Source organism: Equus quagga, chromosome 11 (assembly GCF_021613505.1).
Source record: "Equus quagga isolate Etosha38 chromosome 11, UCLA_HA_Equagga_1.0, whole genome shotgun sequence".
NCBI classification, from domain to species: domain Eukaryota; kingdom Metazoa; phylum Chordata; class Mammalia; order Perissodactyla; family Equidae; genus Equus; species Equus quagga.
Window position 1 is genome coordinate 58380188 of NC_060277.1, and position 23824 is coordinate 58404011.

The 23824-nt window shown below is 37.3% G+C and overlaps 1 protein-coding gene across 1 annotated transcript in view; it reads right to left on the reverse strand.

Moving 5' to 3' along the window:
- The window catches only part of AKAP10 (A-kinase anchoring protein 10), a 69447-nt gene that overhangs the window by 32019 nt on the left and 13604 nt on the right, over positions 1-23824 (reverse strand). The window contains exons 3-5 of the mRNA XM_046676410.1: positions 21346-21528; positions 17409-17966; positions 3151-3249 (exon numbers count right to left, since the gene is read on the reverse strand). Of these exons, the coding sequence (XP_046532366.1) occupies positions 3151-3249; positions 17409-17966; positions 21346-21528 (840 nt within the window). The remainder of the gene's footprint in view (positions 1-3150; positions 3250-17408; positions 17967-21345; positions 21529-23824) is intronic.

Below are 23824 nucleotides of genomic sequence, written 5' to 3' on the forward strand. Positions count from 1 at the left end.
AGAATTATGAATATATGAAAAGATTTATCTGTAAAGTTTATCACATGTTTTTTGGTAGAAATTTTAAAACATAAAATGTGCTAAAATTAGGAATTGCCTAAATAAAATGCAGCAAATCCATAAGCTGTTTAGCTAGCTATTAACACGTCTGGGGGAAAAAACACACAACCACGATGGCTGGTTTCACTTTAAGTTCATGACCTTAGTGGGACGTTAATGAAACCTAAGGATTGTACTACAGTTTCCTGGTCCATTTACTCTCTTAGTCTCCTAGGCAATACACAGCACATCATCTTCTCTCTCCTTAAACGTCTTAACACCTCTTCTATTCTCTTTGCTGATGACTTTGCTTCCTACTTCACTAAGAAAATAGAAGCAATCAGAAAATTATTTCCATCACCTCCATGACATCTACCAAGTCACTCACCCATCTACCCATGTACTCTGCATTCTCTCCTGTGACCACAGATGAACTGTTCCTGCTCCTCTCTGAGCAAACCTCTATTTGAGCACTGGATCCCATCCTCTTTCATCTCCTCAAGACTTTTCTCCTATAGCAACTGTCCCCTCTCTCCTGCATCAACTTTTCCTTCACTATCGTCTCATTCTCACCAGCTTTACAAACTGTTTGCATATTATACATATATACTTGTTTGCATGCTATCATTCACCTTATATGCTTATAACACGTCACCTTAAAAACAAAAACACAAACCACTGTCCCTTGACTTAACATCCCCTCCCAGCTCATCTTTAGAGCAAAATGTCTCCTTAGAGTTGCCAGTACTTACCATCTCCACTCCTCTTCCTATTCTCTAAGATTCCTCCAATTAAGTTTTTGTCCCTAATGGCCACTACAATTAAGATGACCAGTGGACCAGTTGCCCGTCAGATTCCCAAATCCATTCCATTCCTAGTATTCATCTTACTTAACACATCAGCATGACTTAACACCTCTGATTACTCCCTTTCTCCCAGAAACAATTTTTCACTTGGCTTCTGGGAAGAACTACCTTCTTGATACACAGTTGATGTAGGAGGGCCTACATTACTGGCTGTTCCGTCTAAGTCTCCTTTGCTAGTTCTTCCTCATCTGCCAGACTTGTAAATGTAAGGCCTGTCCTAACTCAGTCCTTAGACCTAACGGTCTTCACTCATGACACTCACTCCCACGGTAATGTTATCCAGTTTCATGGCTCTAAACTCATCTATATGCTGATGACCTCCAAACTTATATTGCCAACCTGGACTTCTGTCAGGAACTTCTAAGGCAGATGTCCAACTGTCTTCTTGACATTCACCATTTGGATGTCTAAAACTCAAACTCCTAATTTCCCCCATAAGCTATTATCCCTACAATCTTTCCCATCTTATAAATCTCCCAGGTATTCAGATCTTTAAAAACATGAAGTCATGCTTGATTCCTTTCTTCCCTCTCACACCACTCACTTTCAAATCATCAGCAAGTTCTGTTAGCTGTACTTCTAAAATATTTAAAAAATTCTGCCAGTTCAGGGATTTGTGGAAGATGGAGGAGGCAGTGGAAGCATAGTTTTTGGGTCATTCTGAATCCCCGCATAAAAACAGAGTAATTAGATAGCAAAAACAAAAACCTAACAATAACACTTACAACAAAACCAGGCAGGTGGGATACATAATAATAGCTAATGTGGAGGTTTCTTCAAACTATAACTTACTTGAAGTACAGCTATATTAAAATATTCCAACCGAAAGGAGACAAATAATTAGGGCAGGCTCACAGAGGAAAAGTGACTGGTCTACAGACATACGAGTAATTTACATTTTAAAACGCATAATAAGAGACACTGAGATGGAAACTTTCTCAGATCCCTTGATCATTAAACATTCCCAACCCGATCTTTCAGAACACTTTTCCCCTCATGGGATTAAAGCAATAATTTGATAAAGTTTAATAAAAGGAAAATGAGAATTGAAATGACATTTCATTTTTAAATGTTTTCTTTGGCTCAAAACTCCTTCCTTTTCTCCCTACCCTGGAGAGTTTGGTTATCAATTGGTACAAATAAATCCCCAAAGGAATCACTAGCCAATCAATTCCTCAAATAGCCGAATTCTAATCAGTTAGGACACCCTAGTGGAATTATTAGGAAAAGTTGGTCTAGGGAAGTCTGGAAGATGGCAGCAACAGAGTCCAACACAAAAACAGACAGAGAAACTATATAGAAAGACCAACATCCCATGACAACATGTGCAAGAAAACTGGGTGAAAACCCCAAAATACAAGCAGATGGGGACAAAGCAAAAACAGCCAGAGGACCTATGCGTTATAGGTGTCTATGTGGGAGAAAGAAAAGGAAAACAATCTGATAGACCCCTAAACGGCCAACAGCTCCACTGGGAAGTATGGTGGGCCAATTCAGGAACCACAGCTGAGACTAGAGGGGTTTTGCCGTCTCCAATAATGAGGGAGTACAAATCCCTTCAGGAAAGACTACAAGAGCCCCATGCTGGGAAGAATCTGCTAGGAGGAGAATAACATGCTTTATTTCATAAATCAAAAATATTAAATTTGTGTAACAAAAATACAAAACTGAGTACTAAGACTCGATGGAAACATAATAAATATTTGTTCAATGAATAAATGAACCATTTTCATCTGTGATTATAGGTGCACCTAAGGTCTTTCTGATGCAACACTGGAAAAGCTTTCAAACTTTCTTTTTTTTACTATTACCTACAGAGAAATATATCTTTGTGACTCAGTATTTGTTGTTAGTGCTGTTGATTTATTACCTCAGGCAAACTATTTACCCTCTCTTTGCTTCAGTTTCTTCATTTACAAAATAATAACTGTATTTATGCTGCAAGGTTTTCTAGAAGATTAAATGAGTTTATCCAGGGAAATGCTTAGAACATTGTAGTCAATAACAGCAGCCAATAAATGTGTGCTGTTGTTCTTGCTTATACTGTTATTCAAGTCAGAGTCTAAGAATTTGGGTCCAACATATAACAGAGAAAGTTTTCAAGTGAGCTACATCAGACATAATAAAGTACTCTGAAAAACAGACTAGAAAGGGATGTGTTGGATTCCATGTTCATAAAAAGTTCTCTTAATCAATAACCAAAAATAGGCATTTCATTTTTGCCATAGCTTCAAACACTGCTTACCTATGATATCATTTCTCATTGCTTCTGTAATTGGTATTGGTTTAGCAGCATCTGGAGATATATATTTGGTAAAAGTATTCACTGCATCTTGTTCTATACCTGCAAGGGAAGAAGGGGACAACTTCAGAAATCAAAAAAGAAATTTGTCCCAGTAGCGGACTGCATCCATGAACAGCACAGTTTCTGTTTGCTGTGTGCCCAAGCACACACACGGGCACAGAGAAATAGATATATTTTACAAATAAAAATATTTAACACAAATGTAAATATACATGGAAGTATATTTAGGACAAAGTAAGCCTCCATCATAATGTTGTTTTCACTGTTTGGTTTGTGGAACAGAGGACTTACATGTGAATGTCCTCCTCCACTCCTCATCTAAGCTAACGAGCTCCTCATTAGCAATTATTTACGCACGTCCTCTTTCCATGTCACTTCTCCAAAGTCCCAACTGGAAGGACTTACACAGCAATATAACAGTAGGAACTCAAAAATTATTTATAAATGTACATTTGAAATATTTTACAAAATGATTTTACATTCATGAACACATTCATTTGACCTTCAACAACCCTGGAAGGTTAAAACAATGAATCTCAAATTTTTACTCTCAAAAATTATTGAGGACCCTAAAAAGCTTTTGTTTATTTAAGGTCTATCTATGGATATTAAAGTATTAGCAATTAAAATGACGGGGCCGGCCCCCAGGCCAAGTGGTTAAGTTCGCGCACTCCGCACTCCGCTTCGGTGGCCCAGGGTTTCACCCTGGTTCAGATCCTGGGTGCGGACGTGGCTCCGCTCGTCAGGTCATGTTGAGGCAGTGTCCCATATAGCACAACCAGAGGCATTCACAACTAGAATATACAACCATGTACGGGGCGGGGGGCGGGGGGTACTTTGAGGAGAAGGAAAAAAAAAGATTGGCAACAGATGTTAGCGCAGCTGCCAATCTTTAAAAGAAAAAATTAAAATGAGAAAAAATTATTGACTCAGTTAAAATTAACAATACTAAATTTGTTAGACGTTAACATAAACATTTTTTTATGAACAATAACTATTTCCAAACTGAAAAAATCAGTGAGCAGGCATTGTTTTACATTTTTCCAACTCTCTGTCTTGATAGCAAACTGTTGGATTCTCTTATCAGCTTTGGCATTCAATGTGTTGTGCTATTTTGTTTTGGTTGAAGTATATTGTGATATCGTGATATAACAAGAAATACATATACGGTCTTCATCCTGGTTCCAGGCACAGAGCTTCTAAAGCCCTTGGAATTTCCTGAGTGGTAGGGGCGAGAGGAGCATCTTTTGTTATTCATAACAAGCCCCTTTCAAGCATAAGAAAGTTTATAGGAATGAGGCAACTCTTGCAGAATGGAAGTGGTTGCCAAAGGAACCAAGCATGCGATTACAGAGTTGGAACTTTGATCCCCACTCCCCAACCTCTACGTAGGGTAAAGGGGCTAGGGATCATCAAGTTAATCACCAACGACCAATGACTTAATCAACCATGTCCACGTAATGGAAACATAAAAACCCTCAATGAAGTGGCTCAGAGAGGTTCTGGATTGGTGAAGGCATCCATGTGCTGGAAAGGTGGCAGACCCCAACTCCACAGAAAGAGAAGCTCCTGCGCTTGGGACTCTTCTGGACCTTGCCCTATGTACCTCCTTTTCATCTGGCTATTCATTTGTATCCTTTACAATATCCTTTAAAATAAAACAGTAACTGTAAGTAAAATGTCTCCCTGAGTTCTGTGAGCCATTTTAGTAAATTACTGAACAGGAGAAAGGGGTTGTGGGAACCCCTGCTTTATAGCTGGTTGGCCAGAAGTACAGGCGACAAGTTGGGACTTGGAACTGGCGTCTTCAGTGGAAGGCAGTCTTATGAGACTGAGTCTTTAACCTGTGGGATCTGCATTAACTCCAGGTAGTTAGTGTCAGAATGAATGAAACTATAGAATACCCAGTTACGGTCCAAAGAGAATTGGAGAATTGCTTGGTGTGGGAAATCCACACACTTGGTGTCAGGAGTGTTGTGAACAGAGAAATGGTTTTATATACATTAAGAATATCCAGCCTCAGAAATGTGTAGTTGGGAAAAGCAGTATTTTAATACTTTTTGAGATAACTGTGGATATATTCTTCTTTGATACTACACCAAAATTTGACAAGTGGTAGTTTCTTAAAGGTTAGTTAGAATGTAGAATCTGAAACCATATGAATGAACTTGCTGTATTCTGTTACATTAAATCCACTGATCTATCTCCCATAAATACGGGAAATGGCGGCCATATTTTACTCATAAATGATTTTACAGCATCATATATTTTTGAAAATATTGGTTCACTGACTTATGCAGATCTTCCAAATGTTGATACACTGCATCATAGAGTGCAAAAAAAGAAATCACATCATTAATATCACCCATGATCTTATCAGAACACTCTTTAAAGTTGTCAAAGCAGAAGGTGGTGAACACAAGTTTTCCAAAATTCTAATTTTCACCTGAAAGCTTCTGTTTTACCACTGGGCAACAAACAAATACTGTCAGCTGTTTTCCTTGAAATGACAAGGTCACTTCATTCATTTCTAAGAAAATGTCTGCCAAATACCCATGTGTGAATAACCATGGTTTGTCTATAGTCATTTTTTGAATAAAAATGGTATTCCATTAAAAAAGCAGCTAACTGAGCTCACAAAAACAATCAACTACACAGTACTTTTCCTTAGAAAAGTCGTACACTTCAGCATGCAGAAGTGCTTCTGCATACTTTCCGTTTCATCACACATTTTAAAAGACATGTGCTCAACGGTTTGGATTGAATAAAGCTAATTATCTACTTCTCCAAAGACATCCTTAAGTAAAACTGGCACTTGGTGTTACTGGGAGTATATGGCAGCATACAATGACTACTAGTATAATTTGGTCCAGTGCCAGCAGGTTTTCCCACAACTGCCTTTGCATCATCATGACAAATGTCAACACAGCAAAAAAGACAACATCTTAGAATTACTGTGGAAAAAGTTTTGACCACAGGGACTCCCTTGAAAAAGTTTTCAGGGGCCCTCTATGGGTGCGCAAACCACACTTTGAGAATCCCTGGGTTAGCAGAATACATCATTATGGCTATTTTTATAGAAAACTTACGTACAAAAAACTAAAATGACTTATTTGAATCAAGAAAGTGCTGGGGTGGGGGATCGGGCCAGGGAGAAGCTAAAGTATTGAGTTTTTGTATGCAAGTGGCCTTAAGTTATGAGTTTAAAAATATTGTTAAGCTGTAAGATCATCTGTAATAAGCCCCACAATGAAAATACCTATAGAAGATATGCAAAAGAAAATGAGAAAGGAATCAAAGAATGTTACTACATAAAAACAAGGAAACACAATGGAAGACAGAGAGAAAAAGAGGGAAAAAAAACCAAAAGACACTCAGAAAACAATTAACAGATGCAATAGTAAATCCTACGCTATCAATAATTACTTTAAATGTAAATGCTTTAAACTTCCCAAAAGAGTGGTTGAATGGATTTTTTTTAAAAAAAAAAGATTGGCACCTGAGTTTTCTTCTTCTTTTTCTCCCCAAAGCCCCCAAGTACATAGTTATTTATTCTAATTGCAGGTCCGTTTGGTTGTGCTATGTGGGATGCTGCCCCAGGGTGGCCTGATGAGAAGTGTCATGTTTGCGCCCAGGATCCAAACCAGTGAAATCCCAAGCCACCAAAGCAGAGCACGTGAACTTAACCACTTGACCACGGGGCCGGTCCCAGTTGAATGGATTTCTAAAAACATAATCAAGATCCCACTATATGCTGTCTATAAGAGACGCACTTTAGATTTAAGGACACACATAGGCTGAAAGTAAAGGGATGGAAAAAGATATTCCATGCAAACAGTAACAAAAGAGAGTAGAGAGGCCCATACTTCTATCAGACAAAATAGATTTTAAGTCAAAAACTGTTACAAGACACAAAGAAGGACTTTATATAATGATAAAAAGGTCAATCGACCAAGAAGATATAACAATATATGCACCCAACATCAGAGCACCTAAATATATAAAGTAAACAATGATAGAAGTGAAGAAAGAAAGAAATAGCAGGGCAGGCCCGGTGGTGCAGCGGTTAAGTTTGCACATTCCACTTCGGTGGCCCAGGGTTCACCGGTTCAGATTCTGGGTGTGGACTTATGCACTGCTTGTCAAGCCATGCTGTGGCAGGTGTCCCATATATGAAAAATAGAGGAAGATGGGCACAGATGTTAGCTTAGGGACAGTCTTCCTTAGCAAAAAGAGGATGATCAGTGGCAGATGTTAGCTCAGGGCTAATCTTCCTCAAAAAAGAAAAAGAAAGAAACAGCAATACAATAATAGTAGGAGACTTCAGTACCCCACTTTCAATAATGGATAGAACATCCAGATAGAAAATCAAAAAGGAAACAGAGGACTCAAACAGCAGCACAGACCAAATGGACCTAACAGACATATATAGAACATTCCACACAATAGCAGCAGAATACACATTCTTTTCAATACATATGGATCATTCTCTATGACAGATCACATGTTATGTCACAAAACAAGTCTTGATAACTTTAAGAAGACAGAAATCATACCAACCACATTCCAACCAGTGGAATGAAACTAGAAATCAACAGCAGAAAGAAAATTGGAATACTCACAAATATGTGGAAATTAAACAATATACTCTTGAACAACCAATGGGTCAAAGAAATCAAAAGAAAAATCAAAAATATCTTGAGACAAATGAAAATAGAACATACCAAAACTTACAGGATACAGCAAAAGTAGTACTAATAGGGACTCATATAGCTACAAGTGCTTACATTAAGAAAAATGATCTCAGAGCCAGTCTTGATGGCCTAGTGGTTAAAGTTCAGTGCACCCTGCTGCAGTGGCCCAGGTTTGGTTCTCAGGTGCAGAACCACCCTACTTGTCTGTCAGTAGCCATGCAGTGGCGGCAGCTCACACAGAAGAACTAGATGGACTTAACAACTGTAATATACAACTATGTACTGGGGCTTTGGGGAGGAATTGAGAGAATTCTTTAAGAGCAGACCTGCTCTAAAAGAAATGCTAAAGGAAATTCTTGAGACACTCATGAAATGATAACAGAAATAATAATGTTACCAGACCAAACATGGGTCCCTTCTTGAGAGTTAAATCAAACTGCCCAGGAGTAGTTGTTTCACAAAGTACAATTTTTATTTGCAGCATGAAGCAAAGAAAAATGGAGACCACAAGGAATAATTTCACAAAACTATGGTCCCCTGAGCATGAGGAGGTAGGCAATTTGATTTGGGGTAGGAGATGAGTATTCAAAGGGGAAGTTTCATCCTCATAGGTAGAGGTGGGCATAAGCTTGCACATGCATGGTCTAAAATCATGCTTCTGCATATATCACATGACCTAAAAATGGCTGCTTTGCCCTTCCCAGAAGAGGGGAATATACAATGTTAATGAGGGCAGGTTACTTTAGTACAATTTTCAGCCTATCTGTGCAGTTGCCAGTCTTGTGGCTGTAGTCTGGCCTGACCTGGTCCAGTTCAGTGCAACTGGGTCCACAGCAGTTGTTGCTTAGAGCTTCTTCCTGGAACACTGCTAAAAACCACATAAGCTCAAGGCCCCAAGATGTTAGATAAAGGAACACCTACACCTTGCAAGAAGACAAGAGAATTAGGTCTAACATAAAAGTGAGATTTTTAAGCTGGGCAAGGGAAGTGGGCTAGGGTCCATGTCTGGTGACAGTAGCTGAAATTCAGGAATGAAGGAAAAGCAACAGATATAGCAAATGTCTGGTTTAACTATAACAGATCATTTTTCTTCTCTCAAGTTTTTAAAAATATGTATGACAGTTGAAAGCAAAATTTATAACACTGTCTGATGACTCCATCAACGTATGTAGATGACAACTACAACATGTAAGTTGTTTACCCTCCGCAAAGGGACCTATGTGGTAGTAAGGTTTCTACATACCACTTGAAGCAATATTAAGTAGACTATGAAAATTATGTATATTATAATCTCTAGAGACCACTAAAAAATCTACACAGGGATGTAATCAAGAACTCAATAGGGGCTGGCCCTGTGGCTGAGTGGTTAAGTTCACGTGCTCCACTTTGATGACGTCACCAGGGTTTCGCTGGTTGGGATCCTGGACACGGATATGGCACCACTCATCAAGCCATGCTGAGGAACATTACATAGTGATAAAAGAGTCAATTCTCCAAGAAGATATAACGATCCTAAATATGTACACACCTAACAATGGAGCCTCAAAATACACGAAGCAAAAATAGATAGACAAAGTAGAATTGGAAAAATCCACAATTAGGGTTGGAGACTTCAACACCCCTCTCTCAGCAACAGATAGAACAAACATACAAAATATCAGCAATGATACAGAAAAACTGAACACCATCATCAGCCAACTCTATGGAACTGACATTTACAGAAAACTATGCAACAAAAGCAGAATATACATTCTTTTCACTGTACATGAGACATTCACCAAGACAAACCATATCCTAGGACATTTAAAAACTTAAGCCAATTTAAAAAAAATGAAGTTACTCAAAATATGTTCTCTGACCATAATATAATTAAATGAGAAATCAGTAACAGAAAGGTAACAGGGAAAAAATTCTCCAAACACTTGGAAACTAACAACATATTTCTAAATAATCCATGGGTAAAGAGTAAGACTCAAGGAAAATTAGACATTTTATTTTTGCTCAGTTCAAAATATCAGAATTTATGCAATGTAGCTGAAGCAGTGGTTAAAAGGAAATTTATAGCATTACATGTTTATCTTAAGAAAGAAAGGTATCAAATTAGCATTCTAAGTTTCCACCTTAAGAAACCAGAAAGAGAGTAAAATAAATCCAAGGCAGGCTGGAGGAAAGAAATAACACACAGCAGTAAATCCATGAAATTGAAAACAGAAAAACAACAGATAAGAACCAATTAGGGGCTGGCCCCGTGGCCGAGTGGTTAAGTTCGCCCGCTCCGCTACAGGCGGCCCAGTGTTTCGTTGGTTCAAATCCTGGGCACCGACATGGCACTGCTTATCAAACCACGCTGAGGCAGCGTCCCACATGCCACAACTAGAAGGACCCACAACGAAGAATATACAACTATGTACTGGGGGGCTTCAGGGAGAAAAAGGAAAAAAATAAAATCTTTAAAAAAAAAAAGAACCGATTAAATCAAAAGCTGGTTCTCTGAAAAAGAAAAGATAAACCCCTATACATACAGACAAAGGAAAAAGACGACACAATTACCAACATCAGGAATGAAAGGGGAATATCACTATAAACCCAAGATTAAAAATATAGCAAGGGATACCAAATAATTGCATAAATTCAACAATTTGATGACATCAACAATTCCTTGAAAGCCACAAACTATTAAAATTCACTCAAGAAGAAACAGATAACCTAAATAGTCCCTACCTATTAAAGAAATTGAATTCATAGTTTAAAACATTCTAAAAAACAAAACTCCAGGCCCTTGCAAATTCTGCCAAACATTTAAAGAAGAAATAACACCAACTCATTTTATGGGGTATTACCTTGTATTTTGTATTTTGTACCTTGTATTACCTAGTATTACCAAAACGAGACAAAGGCAGTACAAGAAAGCTACAGACCAATATCATAAACACAGGTGCAAAAATGCTCAAGAAAATATTAGGAAATCAAATACAGCAATATATAAAAAAGAAAACAGTCATACACTGCATAATGACATTTCAACGACAGACCATATATACAACAGTGGTTCCATAAGACAAGTACTATATAGCATAGGTGTGTACTAGGCTACGCCCTCCAGGTTTGTGTAAGTACACTCTATGATACGCACACAACGATGAAATCGCCTGACGACACATTTCTCAGAAACCATCTCCTTGTTAAGCGACATATGACTGTACACCACAACCAAATAGGGCTTACCCTGGGAATGCAAGCTTATTCAATATTAAAAAAAATCAATCAATGTAATCCATTATATTAACAGACAAAAGAAGGAAAACCACATAGTCATACCAAATGACAAAGAAAAAACATTTGACAAAATTCAACAACATTCGTGATCTAAACAACACTCTCAGTAAACTATTAAGAGAAGGAAACTTCATCAACCTGATAAAGGGCATTTACAAAAAACCCATAGCTAATTTCATACTTTATGGTGAAAGACTGAATACTTTGCCTCTAAGATCAGGAACAAGATAAGAATATCCATTCTCATCACTCCTAATTGACACAGTACAGAAAGTCCTAGCTAGTGGAATAAAGAAAAAAAAAAAGAATATAAATTGGAAAGGAAGAAATAACACTGTTCCCATTCACAGATAACATGAATATCTATATAGAAAATCCCAAGCAATCTACAAAAAAGCTCCTAGAAGTAATAAGTGAGTTTAGTAAGGTCACAGAATAGAAGGTCAACATATAAAGGTCAATCATATTTCTATATATGAGCAACAAAAAGTTAGAAACAAAAATTTTTTTTAAATACCATTCACAATAGCACCAAGAAAGAAATACCTAGATAAAAGTCTAACAAAATATGTGAAGGATCTGTATACTGAAAACCATACAATGCTGATGAAAGAAATCAAAGACCTAAGTAAATGAAGAAACACACCATGTCCGTGGATTCTAAGACTTGACATATTAAAATACAAACTCTCCCCAAATTGACCTATAGATTGAATGCAATTCCAATAATTCCAGCAGGGTTTCTCGTAGATATAGACAAGATTATTCTAAAATTTATATGAAAAAAAACTAGAATAGACAAAATTTTGAAAAAGAAAGAACAAACTTAAAGGACTGATAATATCCAATTTTAAGACTTACTATAAAGCTACAGTAATCAAGACAGTGTGGTAATAGTGAAGGAACAGACGTATACATCAATGGAAAAGAAGAGAGTCCAGAAATAGACCTACACAAATATGGCCAAGGTACAAAGGCAATTCAGTGGACTAAAAGTAGTCTTTTCAATTAATGGCGTTGGAACAATTGGGTATCCATATGCAAAACAAAAGACAAAATAAAACAAAAAACTTGACCTAACCCTTAAAGCTTATACAATATTCACTTAAAATAGATCATATATCTAAATGTAAAATACAGAACCATAATACTTTTAGAAAAAAACACAGGAGAAAATCTTCATGACCTCTTAGATATGACTCCAAAAGGACAATCTATAAAAGAAAAAAAATGATAAATTTAATTTAATTTTAAAAAGTCCTTTTGCTCTGTTAAGGGAATAAAAAATCAAGCTATAAATCAAGAGAAAACATTTGCAAATCACATAGCCTACAAAAGTCTTATATCCAGAACATATGAAGAACTCTCAAAATTCAACAATAAAACAGACAATCCAACAAAATGTGGAGCAAGATCCAAACAATTCACCAAAGAAGATATACAGACGGCAAATATGCACATGAAAAACCATTCAATATCATTAGTCATTAGGGAAATGCAAAGTAAAACCACAATGAGATACTACTACACATCTATTAGAATGGCTTAGGGCCAGCCCCAGTGGCCTAACAGTTAAGTGTGGGACTCACTGCTTTGATGGCCCAGGTTCAGTTCCTGGGTGCAGACCTATGCCATTCGTCTGGCAGTGGCCATGCTGTGGTGGTGGCTCACATACAAAAAGAGGAAGATTGGCAACAGATGTTTGCACAGGGCAAAACTTCCTCAGCTAAAAAAAAGGGCTTAAAAAACCTCAAATAAACAAAATGCTGATTATACCAAGTGCTGGCAAGGAAATGAAGCAAGCAGAACTCTCACATATTGCTGGTGGGGACACAAAATGGTACAATCACTCTACAAAACAGTCTAGCAGGTTTTTTTTTTTTCCTGCTTTTTTCTCCCCAAATTCCCCCCAGCACATAGTTGTGTATTTTCAGTCATGGGTCCTAGCTGTGGCATGTTGGATGCCATCTCAAAATGGCCTGACGAGCAGTGCCATGACCATGCCCAGGATCCGAACCAGTGAAACCCTGGGCCACCCAAGTGGAGAGTGTGAACTTAACCACTCAGCCACAGGGCTGGCCGCATGGCAGTTTTTTATATAATTAAACACACACCACACAATCCAGCAAACCCACTACTAGGTATCTGTCCTACAGAAATAAAAACTTTGTCCATGCAAAAATCCGTACGCGAATCTTTACAGCATCTTTATTCAAAATCATCAACAGCTGGAAACAATCCAAATGTCCTTCAACAAGTGAATGGATAATACATCCATACAATGGAATATTACTTACCAATAAAAGGTAATGAACTACTGATAGAAACAACATGGATGAACTCCCAATACTGAATTCTCCCAAAGTGCTTTTTAAAATATCAGAGCTTGTGGTAAAGTAAGGGAAACAGTGAGAGGCAGAAATAAGTACAGGGCAGTTCCCTTATCTGAAACCTTTGGGACACTACTTTAGACCTCAGAATTTTGGGAGTTTTTACAGAGGTAACATGCCCTGTTTATATATACCATATTAATACCCCAGCAGCATGTGGGACAATACCCCATAATCAAACACATTCATATTTCTGCAGTAAGTTCGTACCAGCTTAGGTCAAGTTTTGTTTATTTTAAAAATAAATTGTGATAGTCAAAGTTGTCTGGATTTCTGAATTGCAGATAAGGAATTGTGGACCTGTAAGAGCCAGTGCAAATCAAGGTGGGCAAAAGTACAAGACAAGGAGGACATTCACCTGAGAAAAGCCACCAACCCCAAGAGACTTGAAGCTTGCACTTTCAAGGGCAGTTCCCTGGGTCCAAACAGGGTAAAAGATTAGCTCAAAACCACACCAAAGGCCCTAAGAGTTTAGGGCCTGAAAAACCCAAGACAAAAGTTTAGTTTTAAGTGGTACCAGAACAGTAGTGAAGCTGGCCCCAGATGCATGGCAAAAGCAAATGCAAGTACACTCTGGAATAACCCAATTTAAACAGAATCCTCAAAGGATTCCCACAGATAAAAATCCAAAAACATATGTTCACAGCAAAAAAAACACTAAATTACAAGTTACCAAGACTGTGAATCTGAAGAAACAAATGCTGAATCAGACTGACAAAACCTGTAGATACTGGAATTATCAGATAACGAACATATGTTCAATAAATTTAAAGAAATAAAAAAATGAGCTCAGAAGTGGGATGAAGGGATAAAGGAACAAGAAACTAAAAAGTGACCAGGCAAATGTGAATTAAAAAAAAAAAGAATTTCTAGAAATGAAAAATTCAATAGCTTTTATTTTTTTCAATAACTGTTAGATTAAAAAAATGTAAAAAATTGATTTGATAGCAGATTAGATCCATTTTAAGAGAGAATCAATGAACTAAAAGATAGATCTGAAGAAATCAATCTGAAAAGGCTACATACTGTATGATTTCAACTATATGACATTCTGGAGAAAGGGGAACTAGGGAAACAGTCAAAGATTAGTGGCTGCCAGGGATTAGCGAGTAGGGAAGAGAGGAATAGGCAGAGCAGAGGATTTTTAGGGCAGTGAAAATACTTAGTATGATACCATAATGACAGACACATGTCATTACACATTTGTCCAAACCCACACAACGTACACACCAAGAGTGAATCCTAATGTCAACTGTGCACTTTGGGTGATGATGACATGTGCAGGTAGGTTCATCAACTGTAAGAAATGTCCCACTCTGAAGACATTCCATGCACACAGACTGGAAGAATAAACATAGTTAAAATGTCCATTCTACCTAATGCAATCTACAGATTCAACGCCATCCCAATGACATTCTTTACAGAATCAGAACAAAGAATCCTAAAATTCTTATGGGGCAACAAAAGACCCCGAATTGCTAAAGCAATCCTGAGAAAACAGAACACAGCTGGAGGCATCACAATCCCTGACTTCAAAACACACTACAAAGCTACAGTAATCAAAACAGCATGCTACTGATACAAAAACCAGTGCACAGATCAATGGAACAGAATTGAAAGCACAGGAATAAAACCACACATCTATGGACAGCTAACCTTCAACCAAGGAGCTGAGGACCTACAATGGAGAAAAGAAAGTCTTTTCAACAAATGGTGCTGGGAAAACTGGACAGCCACATGTAAAAGAATGAAAATTGACCATTCTTTTTCACCATTCACCAAAATAAACTCAAAATGGATCAAAGACCTAAAGCTGAGACCTGAAACTATAAGGCTTCTAGAAGAAAATGTAGGCAGTACACTCTTTGACATCAGTATTAAAAGGATCTTTTCGGACACCATTTCTTCTCAGACAAGGGAAACAATATAAAGAATAAACAAATGGGACTTCATCAGATTAAAGAGCTTCTTCAAGGCAAGGGAAAACAGGATTGAAACAAAAAAACAACCCACTAACTGGGAAAAAAATATTTGCAAGTAATACATCTGAGAGAGGCTTAATATCCATAATATATAAAGAACTCACACAACTCAACAACAAAAAATCAAATAACCTGATCAAAAAATGGGCAGGAGACGTGAACAGACATTTCTCCAAAGAAGATATACGCATGGCCAATAGGCACATGAAAAGATGTTCATCATTGCTGATCATCAGGGAAATGCAAATCAAAACTACACTAAGATATCATCTTACACCCATTAGAATGACAAAAATAGCTAAAACTAATAGTAACAAATGTTGGAGAGATTGTGGAGAAAAAGGAACCCTCATACACTGCTGGTGGGAATGCAAACTGGTGCAGCCACTGTGGAAAACAGTATGGAGATTCCTCAAAAAATTAAAAATAGAACTACCATACGATCCAGCTATTCCACTACTGGGTATCTATCCAGAGAGCCTGAAGTCAGCAATTCCAAAAGTCCTATGCACCCCAATGTTCATTGCAGCATTATTTACAATCGCCAAGATGTGGAAGCAACCTAAGTGCCCATCAACAGATGACTGGATAAAGAAGATGTGGTATATATATATATATATATATATATATACACAATGGACTACTACTCAGCCGTAAAAAAGAACAAAATCGTCCCATTTGCAACAACATGGATGGACCTTGAGGGAATTATGTTAAGTGAAATAAGCCAGATAGAAAAGGACAATCTCTGTATGACTCCACTCATATGAGGACTTTAAACATGTGGACAAAGAGAACAGATTAGTGGCTACCAGGAGAAAGGGGGATTGGGGGTTGGGCACAAAGGGTGAAGGGTTGCACCACCAACATGACTGAGAGACAATAATATACAACTGAAATTTCACAAGATTGTAACCCATCATTAACTCAATAAAACATTTAAAAAAAAAAAGAAACGTCCCACTCTGGTGGGGGATGTTGATAAACGAGGGAGGCTGTGCATGTGTGGGGGCAAATGGTATACAGGAAATCTCTGTACTTTCCCCTCAATTTTGCTGTGAACCTTAAACTGCTCTAAAAAATTAAAGTCTTGATAGGAAAACAAAAGAAAAAAGTAAACAAGGAAAAACCAAAAAATAAATTACCTAGCATTTGAGAAACATAGATAAGATGAAAGAGAAAAGGAAAAATATGGAGACTGTCTAATTAGAATTCCAGAAGGTGATAACTGAAAAATTAAAAGAGTGTGTAATTTCCAAATTAATAGAGAAGAAAAAAAGAGGGGCTAAGTTTTGGAAATGCCTGGGCTTTAATTCTAGTTCCCTACTTACTGTATAACCTACAGCAAGTTACTTAATCTTTCTGAGCCATGATTTTCTCCTGTGTAACTGGGATAATGCCTACCTCACAGAGGTGTTGTGACTGTTAAATAAAATCCAAGCATAGCACTTAGCACAGAACTCAATAAACATCACCTGTTGGCAATTACAAAATCATTTTATCTGCAAAGTACAGTAAAATAGTAATAAACTGAAGACGGAGATAAGGATGAAATAAGCCTATCTGGATTATGCCTTGGTTTCAAAATCTATAGAAAGGAAAAGTAGGATGATACTCGGCCCTTCATTTGTTAACTCTGCTAACATCCTTCTTAGAGGATCCGATCACTGTAGATATCCCTTCTGTTCCTTTTTCATATATCAATCCTATTCCAGGGCACTCTTCAAATCCTCTCAAATTTGCAAGTGCAAGTGGAAAAGAAAACTATTCCAATCCTTTTATTCCCTATCTCAAGTTCCACTTCGTAAATTGATTAAAAAAAAAAAACAGGATAGAGAAGAAAATCACATACTTACTTTTCATTAACTTTCCAGATAATTCCTTTAGTGGAGAAGAGGGACTATTTCTGCCGGCTGCTGTAAGTCTGGAGGAGGACTCCTGGGTTTCCATGGAAACTTGATGAGTTCCTGTTCTGGCCATTTCAAGATGGAGAGAATGGGCACTGTCACATTCCTGGGAAAGCAGCAAGTGATTCTGAATGTTGCTAGTTCTGTTATTCAGGTCAATTCCTTCTGATTGCATCATAAGCAACTGGACTGAGCTAGAATCCTCCAATCTCTTTTCAAGAGAGTCGGTTACAAAAGATGCTGTAGTTTCGTGCTTTTTAGATGGAGAGACAGGCTCAGCCAATGAGCTCTGCTTCACTGTGTTCAGACTGTGTGCTCTTATTCGGGACCAAGTTGTAGAGTGAAAACTTTCAGCCTCTAACCAAAATTTAACCAAATGCTCCATTCTCCGAAGTTCCATGAATTGAATGAAATAAGGGAGGACAACAGTGTCATGCAAGACTTGTTCAAGTGTCTTTGAAAGACTTGATTTGGTCTCTTGAGTCTGGTAGTCCAGACAAGATCTGCCTAAAAGAACCAAAAGAATTAGCAGTTCAGTAATAAATAATTTAAGATTGACAGATTAGTTATCTTTAGCATGAGTGGTACCAGAGTTCTTGAATCAAGTATAATTCCCCAGCAATTTAAATGAATAAAGAAATAGAAATACTATAGTTTTGGTTTCTAAACAAGCAAAGAAACAACTGTCCAAAACTTACTCAAATTATTAAACAGCTGTTTGTTACTCAATTAATCCTCATATCTCTTTTTTGTTTGTTTGAATTTATTATATTATTATTATTATTTTGAGGAAGATTAGCCCTGAACTAACATCTGCCAATCCTCCTCTTTTTTGCTGAGGAATATTGGCCCTGAGCTAACATCCATGCCCATCTTCCTCTGCTTTATGTGTGACACGCCTAACACAGCATGGCGTGCCAAGCAGTGCCATGTCCGCACCCAGGACCCAAACTGGCAAACCCCAGGCCGCCAAAGCAGAACGTGTGAACTTAACTGCTGCACTACGGGGCCAGCCTCATTCCTCATATCTCTTTTAATGGCAATTCAGACTATGCAAATTCTTAAGGAAAAAAAAAAAATCTTAGGATACTAGTCCTAAAGAAAGAAAAAAGGCCAATAAAAATATGAAAAAGCATTCAACTTCATTAAAAAACCCAGAAAAGCAAATTAATACAAGATAACATTTTTGCCTGTTGAATTGGAAGATTTTTTTCAAAAAACAATAACAAGCACTATCAAGTGCACAGTGAAACAGGCACCACTCTCACCCGCTGATGAGAATGTAAACTGGTAAAGCCGTTCTGGAGGAGCATTGACTAACAGACAGTAAAGCCTTAGTAAGCTGCATGATTTTCAATCCAGTAACTCCACTTCTAGGAATTTATCCTGAGGAAAAATTGTGGATGTGTGGATATAGCTACAAAGATGTTATGAATTCCCAGCATTATTTACAACAGGAATAAGGAGTAGCTCCGGGATTTTATTTTGAAAAATAAAACTAAATTTAGTAAAACTTAATAAAAAGAAGTTATTTTACATTTAATTAAATTTAGGTTATGATTATAACCACAAGCTAATAATTAAAATAAACAAAAAATCAATTTTTTTTACTTTCACAGCACGACATACAGAGGTTTATTTTCATAAAATTAACTGATGTTCGAATCATTTTCTTTTGAAGCACTTCATGTATCACCATCTTTGCTGACAGTCTTATTGTCAATGTTAACTAGTCTATCTTTGTCAACATATCACTTTCACGAACTTCAGAAAGGAAATCCTGATCACTTGCCAAGTCTTAGAATTTTTTTAATTCAACTTTAATTTTGAGATAACGGTAGATTCACATGAGTTGTAAGAAATAATACAGAGAGATCTCTTTACTTAGTGTCCCCCTATGGTAGCATCTTGCAAAACTATAGTACAATGTCATGCCAAGACAGTGACACTGATAAAATCCACCAATCTTATTCAGATTTCTCCAGCTTTACTTGTACTCATTTGTGTGTGCATTTAGTTCTATGCAATTTTATTACACATGTAGATTTGTCTAACTACCACCAAGATACAAAACAGTTCCAATGCCACAAGGCTCCCTCATGTGGCCTTATATAACCACCTCCCTGTCTCTAACCTCTGGCAAACACTAATCTGTTCTTTATTTCTATAATTTTATCATTTCAAGAATGTTATACAAATGGAACCATACTGTATGCAACCTTCTGAGACTGGCTTTTGTCTATCAGCATAATTCACTTTAGATTCATGCAAGTTGTTATGCGTATCAATAGTTTGCTCTTCCTAATTGCTGAGCAGTATTTTGTGGTATGGATGTACCAGTTTGTTTAACCATTAACCTAGTGAAAGAAATCCAGTGTTTGGCTTTTAAGCTGCTATGAACATTAGTGTGTAGGAGTTTATGTGAACATAAGTTTCCATTTCGCAGGTATAAATGCCTAATAGTGCAATTGCTGGGTTACATGGTAATTGCATGTTTAGCTTTACAAGAAACTGCCAAACTATTTTCCAGAGTGGTTGTACTATTTCATATTCCTACCAGCAATGTATGAGTATTCCAGTAAAACTTACACTTTTACTCTGTGACCAATATGAATGTTGCTGGCAGTGTATTGCTGAGTGTGCTGCACAAAGACTGACACTCTGGCTTTGAATATACACAAATGTTAAGCAGAGAGATGTCAAAACAGGGAGCAATTTTATTAGATGTCAATTCATTCATGGATTTTTTTCAATTTATAACATGACATGCAATTTTTATAAGAGCAGAAATTCGGGTAAGAAATATTCAGAAAACAAGGATCTCTTGCATATCTTTTCTTTTTTTTTGCATATCTTTTCTTTTTGGAGGGAGAAGGAGGAGTATTTTAACATAACAGGGATCCTACTACATATATCGCTATGTGACCTGCTATTTTCACTTTAACATAGACATAACGTAGACATTTCCACACATCTTCTTCAGACTTTTAAATGGCTACATAGTATTCCAGAGTATGCGTATGGGCATACCACAATTTGACTACTGCTCTATTAATGGATATTTATATGTTCTTCCTAATTTCTTGCTATCACAACCAATACTGCAATGAATAGTCTTATACATATTTGTATATACATCTTTGTACATATATATGAACACATCTGAGGGCTAGATCTTATTTTTTTTTTTTTGAGGAAGATTAGCCCTGAGCTAACATCCACTGCCAGTTCTCTTTTTGCTGAGGAAGACTGGCCCTGAGCTAACATCTGTGCCCATCTTCCTCCATTTTATATGTGGGATGCCTGCCATAGCATGGCATGATAAGCAGTGCATAGGTCTGAGCCCAGGATCCAAACCAGCAAAACTCAGGCCACCAAAGTGGAGTGCACAACTTCACCCCTACACCACGGGGCCAGCCTCCTTATATTTTATTTTTTGATAAATACTTCCAAATTGCCTTCCAAAAAACATCTTCACAAATTCACACTTCCCCTAAATAGGAGTGGCTACTTCTCTACATCTCCATTAAGATTCAAATTATCAAACTTTAAATATTTGCTAATGTGTTAGAACATTAACTCATTATTTTAATTTGCTTTTCACTGAGTATTAGTGAAAAAAGCAACTCTTTCATATATTTAGTGGCCAAATGCATTTCTTCTTCCAGAAATGGCCCATTTTTTATTGGGTGTGCTTTCTATTTTATATTTATAGGAACACAACATAGTGCCACCCATTATACTTACAGCTATTATTTTAGTTTAAATACATTGTTTCCAAAACCCCTTCCAATTATACAGCTCAGTATCCTCTGGCAGGAACTTCACACATAATACTCATATCCTTCCTCCTACTGGAAGTTAACAAAAAGCGACAGTCACTTACCCAGGTCACCAAAATGAGCGGCCTCCATGTGACTTGGCTGCTTCTTAAGTGTTGCTGTCCTGCTACTTGAAAAGGAGTCCATGTTGGCAGAAATGGCATTGATTGCAACATGACTTGGTCCTGCAGCCTCCAGCAAGGCATGGTTTTTAGTGCTTTTTTGCGGGGAATGTACAGATATTGAAGCTGTAATTTTTCAAAAAATTAAACACAATTTGATAGTCTAAAACTGTCCCATAAGAGGGCTTTAAGAGAACCTTAAAAATTATATTTTGTCATACCTCTCTTAAGTAAGTACACTAAACGAAAAATACTTAGGGGAAAGGTAAATTAACTAAGCAGTAGAAAACTAGAAAGACACGCTCTATTATTATTTACAACTCTCAAAATACTGTGCCAAAAATGGAACTTAAAAAAGAGATCTTTCAGAGCCACGTGGATAAGTTTGGTGTACTCTGCTTCGGCGGCCTGGGTTTGGCACCCAGGAGCACACCTACACCACTCGTCAGTGGCCATGCTGTGGTAGCAACCCACATATGAAATAGAGGAAGACCGGCACAGATGTTAGCTCCGGGCAAATCTTCCTCAAGCAAAAAGAGGAAGACTGGCAACTGATGTTAGCTCAGGGCAAATCTTCCTCAGCAAAAATAAAACAGAGAGAGAGATTTTTCTTTGAGAGCTTCTACTGAGGAGAAAGTACCAAAGCCAGGAAACATTCTGAAATGTGGACTCTTTTCAATTCCTTAATCCTTGCTTGCCTAAGAAACAAAACTAAAATTACAGAAGAAAAGCTTGAGGGGAAAAAATTAGAAAAATATTCTTCAGAATTCTTATTTTACTTTTTAATTGAGTAACAAAATTTCACTATCTAATAAACATTTATGACCAAAGTTCAAGCTACTTAAAGATAAAGCACACTTAAAATTCACAAAATACATTTTCCTTAGTACTCTGAAGAAATATTAATATGATCCCTTTGACTTCAGAATAAAGAGGTTAGTTATCAATGTGTTAATAGGAAATAATCACCTTGATATTACAATACTGTCAAAGTAACCCCATGAACTTGTTGCTACAACTGAATTAAAATTCCACCCATCCTTGAGGGTATTATGCTAAGCGAAATAAGTCAGATGGAGAAAGACAAATACAGTATGACTTCACTCATATATGGAAGATAAACACAGAGACATGGAGAACAGACTGGTGCTTACCAGAGGGGAAGGGGGCGGGGGGGGAGGGCGAAAGGAGTAAATAACATGCATGTACAATGGTGGATGGCAAGTAGACTTCTGATGGTGAATACAATGCAGTCTATACAGAAGTCAAAACATAGGGCTGTACACCTGAAATTTATATAATGTTATAAACCAATGTGACCTCAAAAATAAAATTCCATCTATCATATTTATGCCACACAAATATCAAAGACTCTTGGGGCTGGCCCGGTGGCGCAGCAGTTAAGTGCAAACGTTCTGTTTTGGTGGCCTGGGGTTTGCCCATTCGGATCCCAAGTGTGGACATAGCACCACTTTGCATACCATGCTGTGGTAGGCGTCCCATGTATAAAGTAGAGGAAGATGGGCATGGATGTTAGCTCAGGGCCAGTCTTCCTCAGCAAAAAGAGGAGGATTGGCAGCAGTTAGCTCAGGGCTAATCTTCCTCAAAAAAACAAAACAAAACAAAGACTCTTATTAAAGATTTTTAAGAAGTTTTGGTTAGTACACTGCTATAGCAAGAGGCACGGCACTCAGCATTCCACACTCCATGTAAATACCCTCAGATAACTAACCTTGTACCTACTAGTACCATTTACTTTATTGAGAGGTCAACAGATACAAACTCTCAATCTTAGCCACAGTTCCCAGACACAGAATCTGAGTAACACTAGGTAACATTGCTTATGAAGAAAACACAGTAGTGTAATTCAATCTATTACTCTTCAAGATGTAGTTATAGGATAAAGCAGGTAAGAACATGAATGTCCATACCTGTTTTCCAGGTATCTATACTTATTAGTCATTAAACAAGAGTTGGGAGAATTATGCAATTGGAGTTGTCTTCAAACAATTTTTTCAATTTTAGAAGGAAGTCTTGTTTTGTTTTTGTTTTTATTTTCATGATAAATTGAAGGGAGCAAAATCATTTTAGCAAGTTTATAAACAATAATAGCTAGTTTTGTTGTATGGACAACAAACTACAAGGAACACTGTCTAAGAACAATGAGACTTTCTAATTCTTTCCTAATTAGACGTGTATGATGATGTAAAAATGCTATTAATTTATTTGTGCAAGGCTTTTCTCTTTAACTTTTTTTTTTTGAGGAAGATGAACCCTGAGCTAACAGCTGCTGCCAATCCTCCTCTTTTTGCTGAGGAAGACTGGCCCTGAGCTAACATCCGTGCCCATCTTCCTCTACTTTATACGTGGGACACCTGCCACAGCCTGGCTTGCCAGGCAGTGCCATGTCTGCACCAAGGAT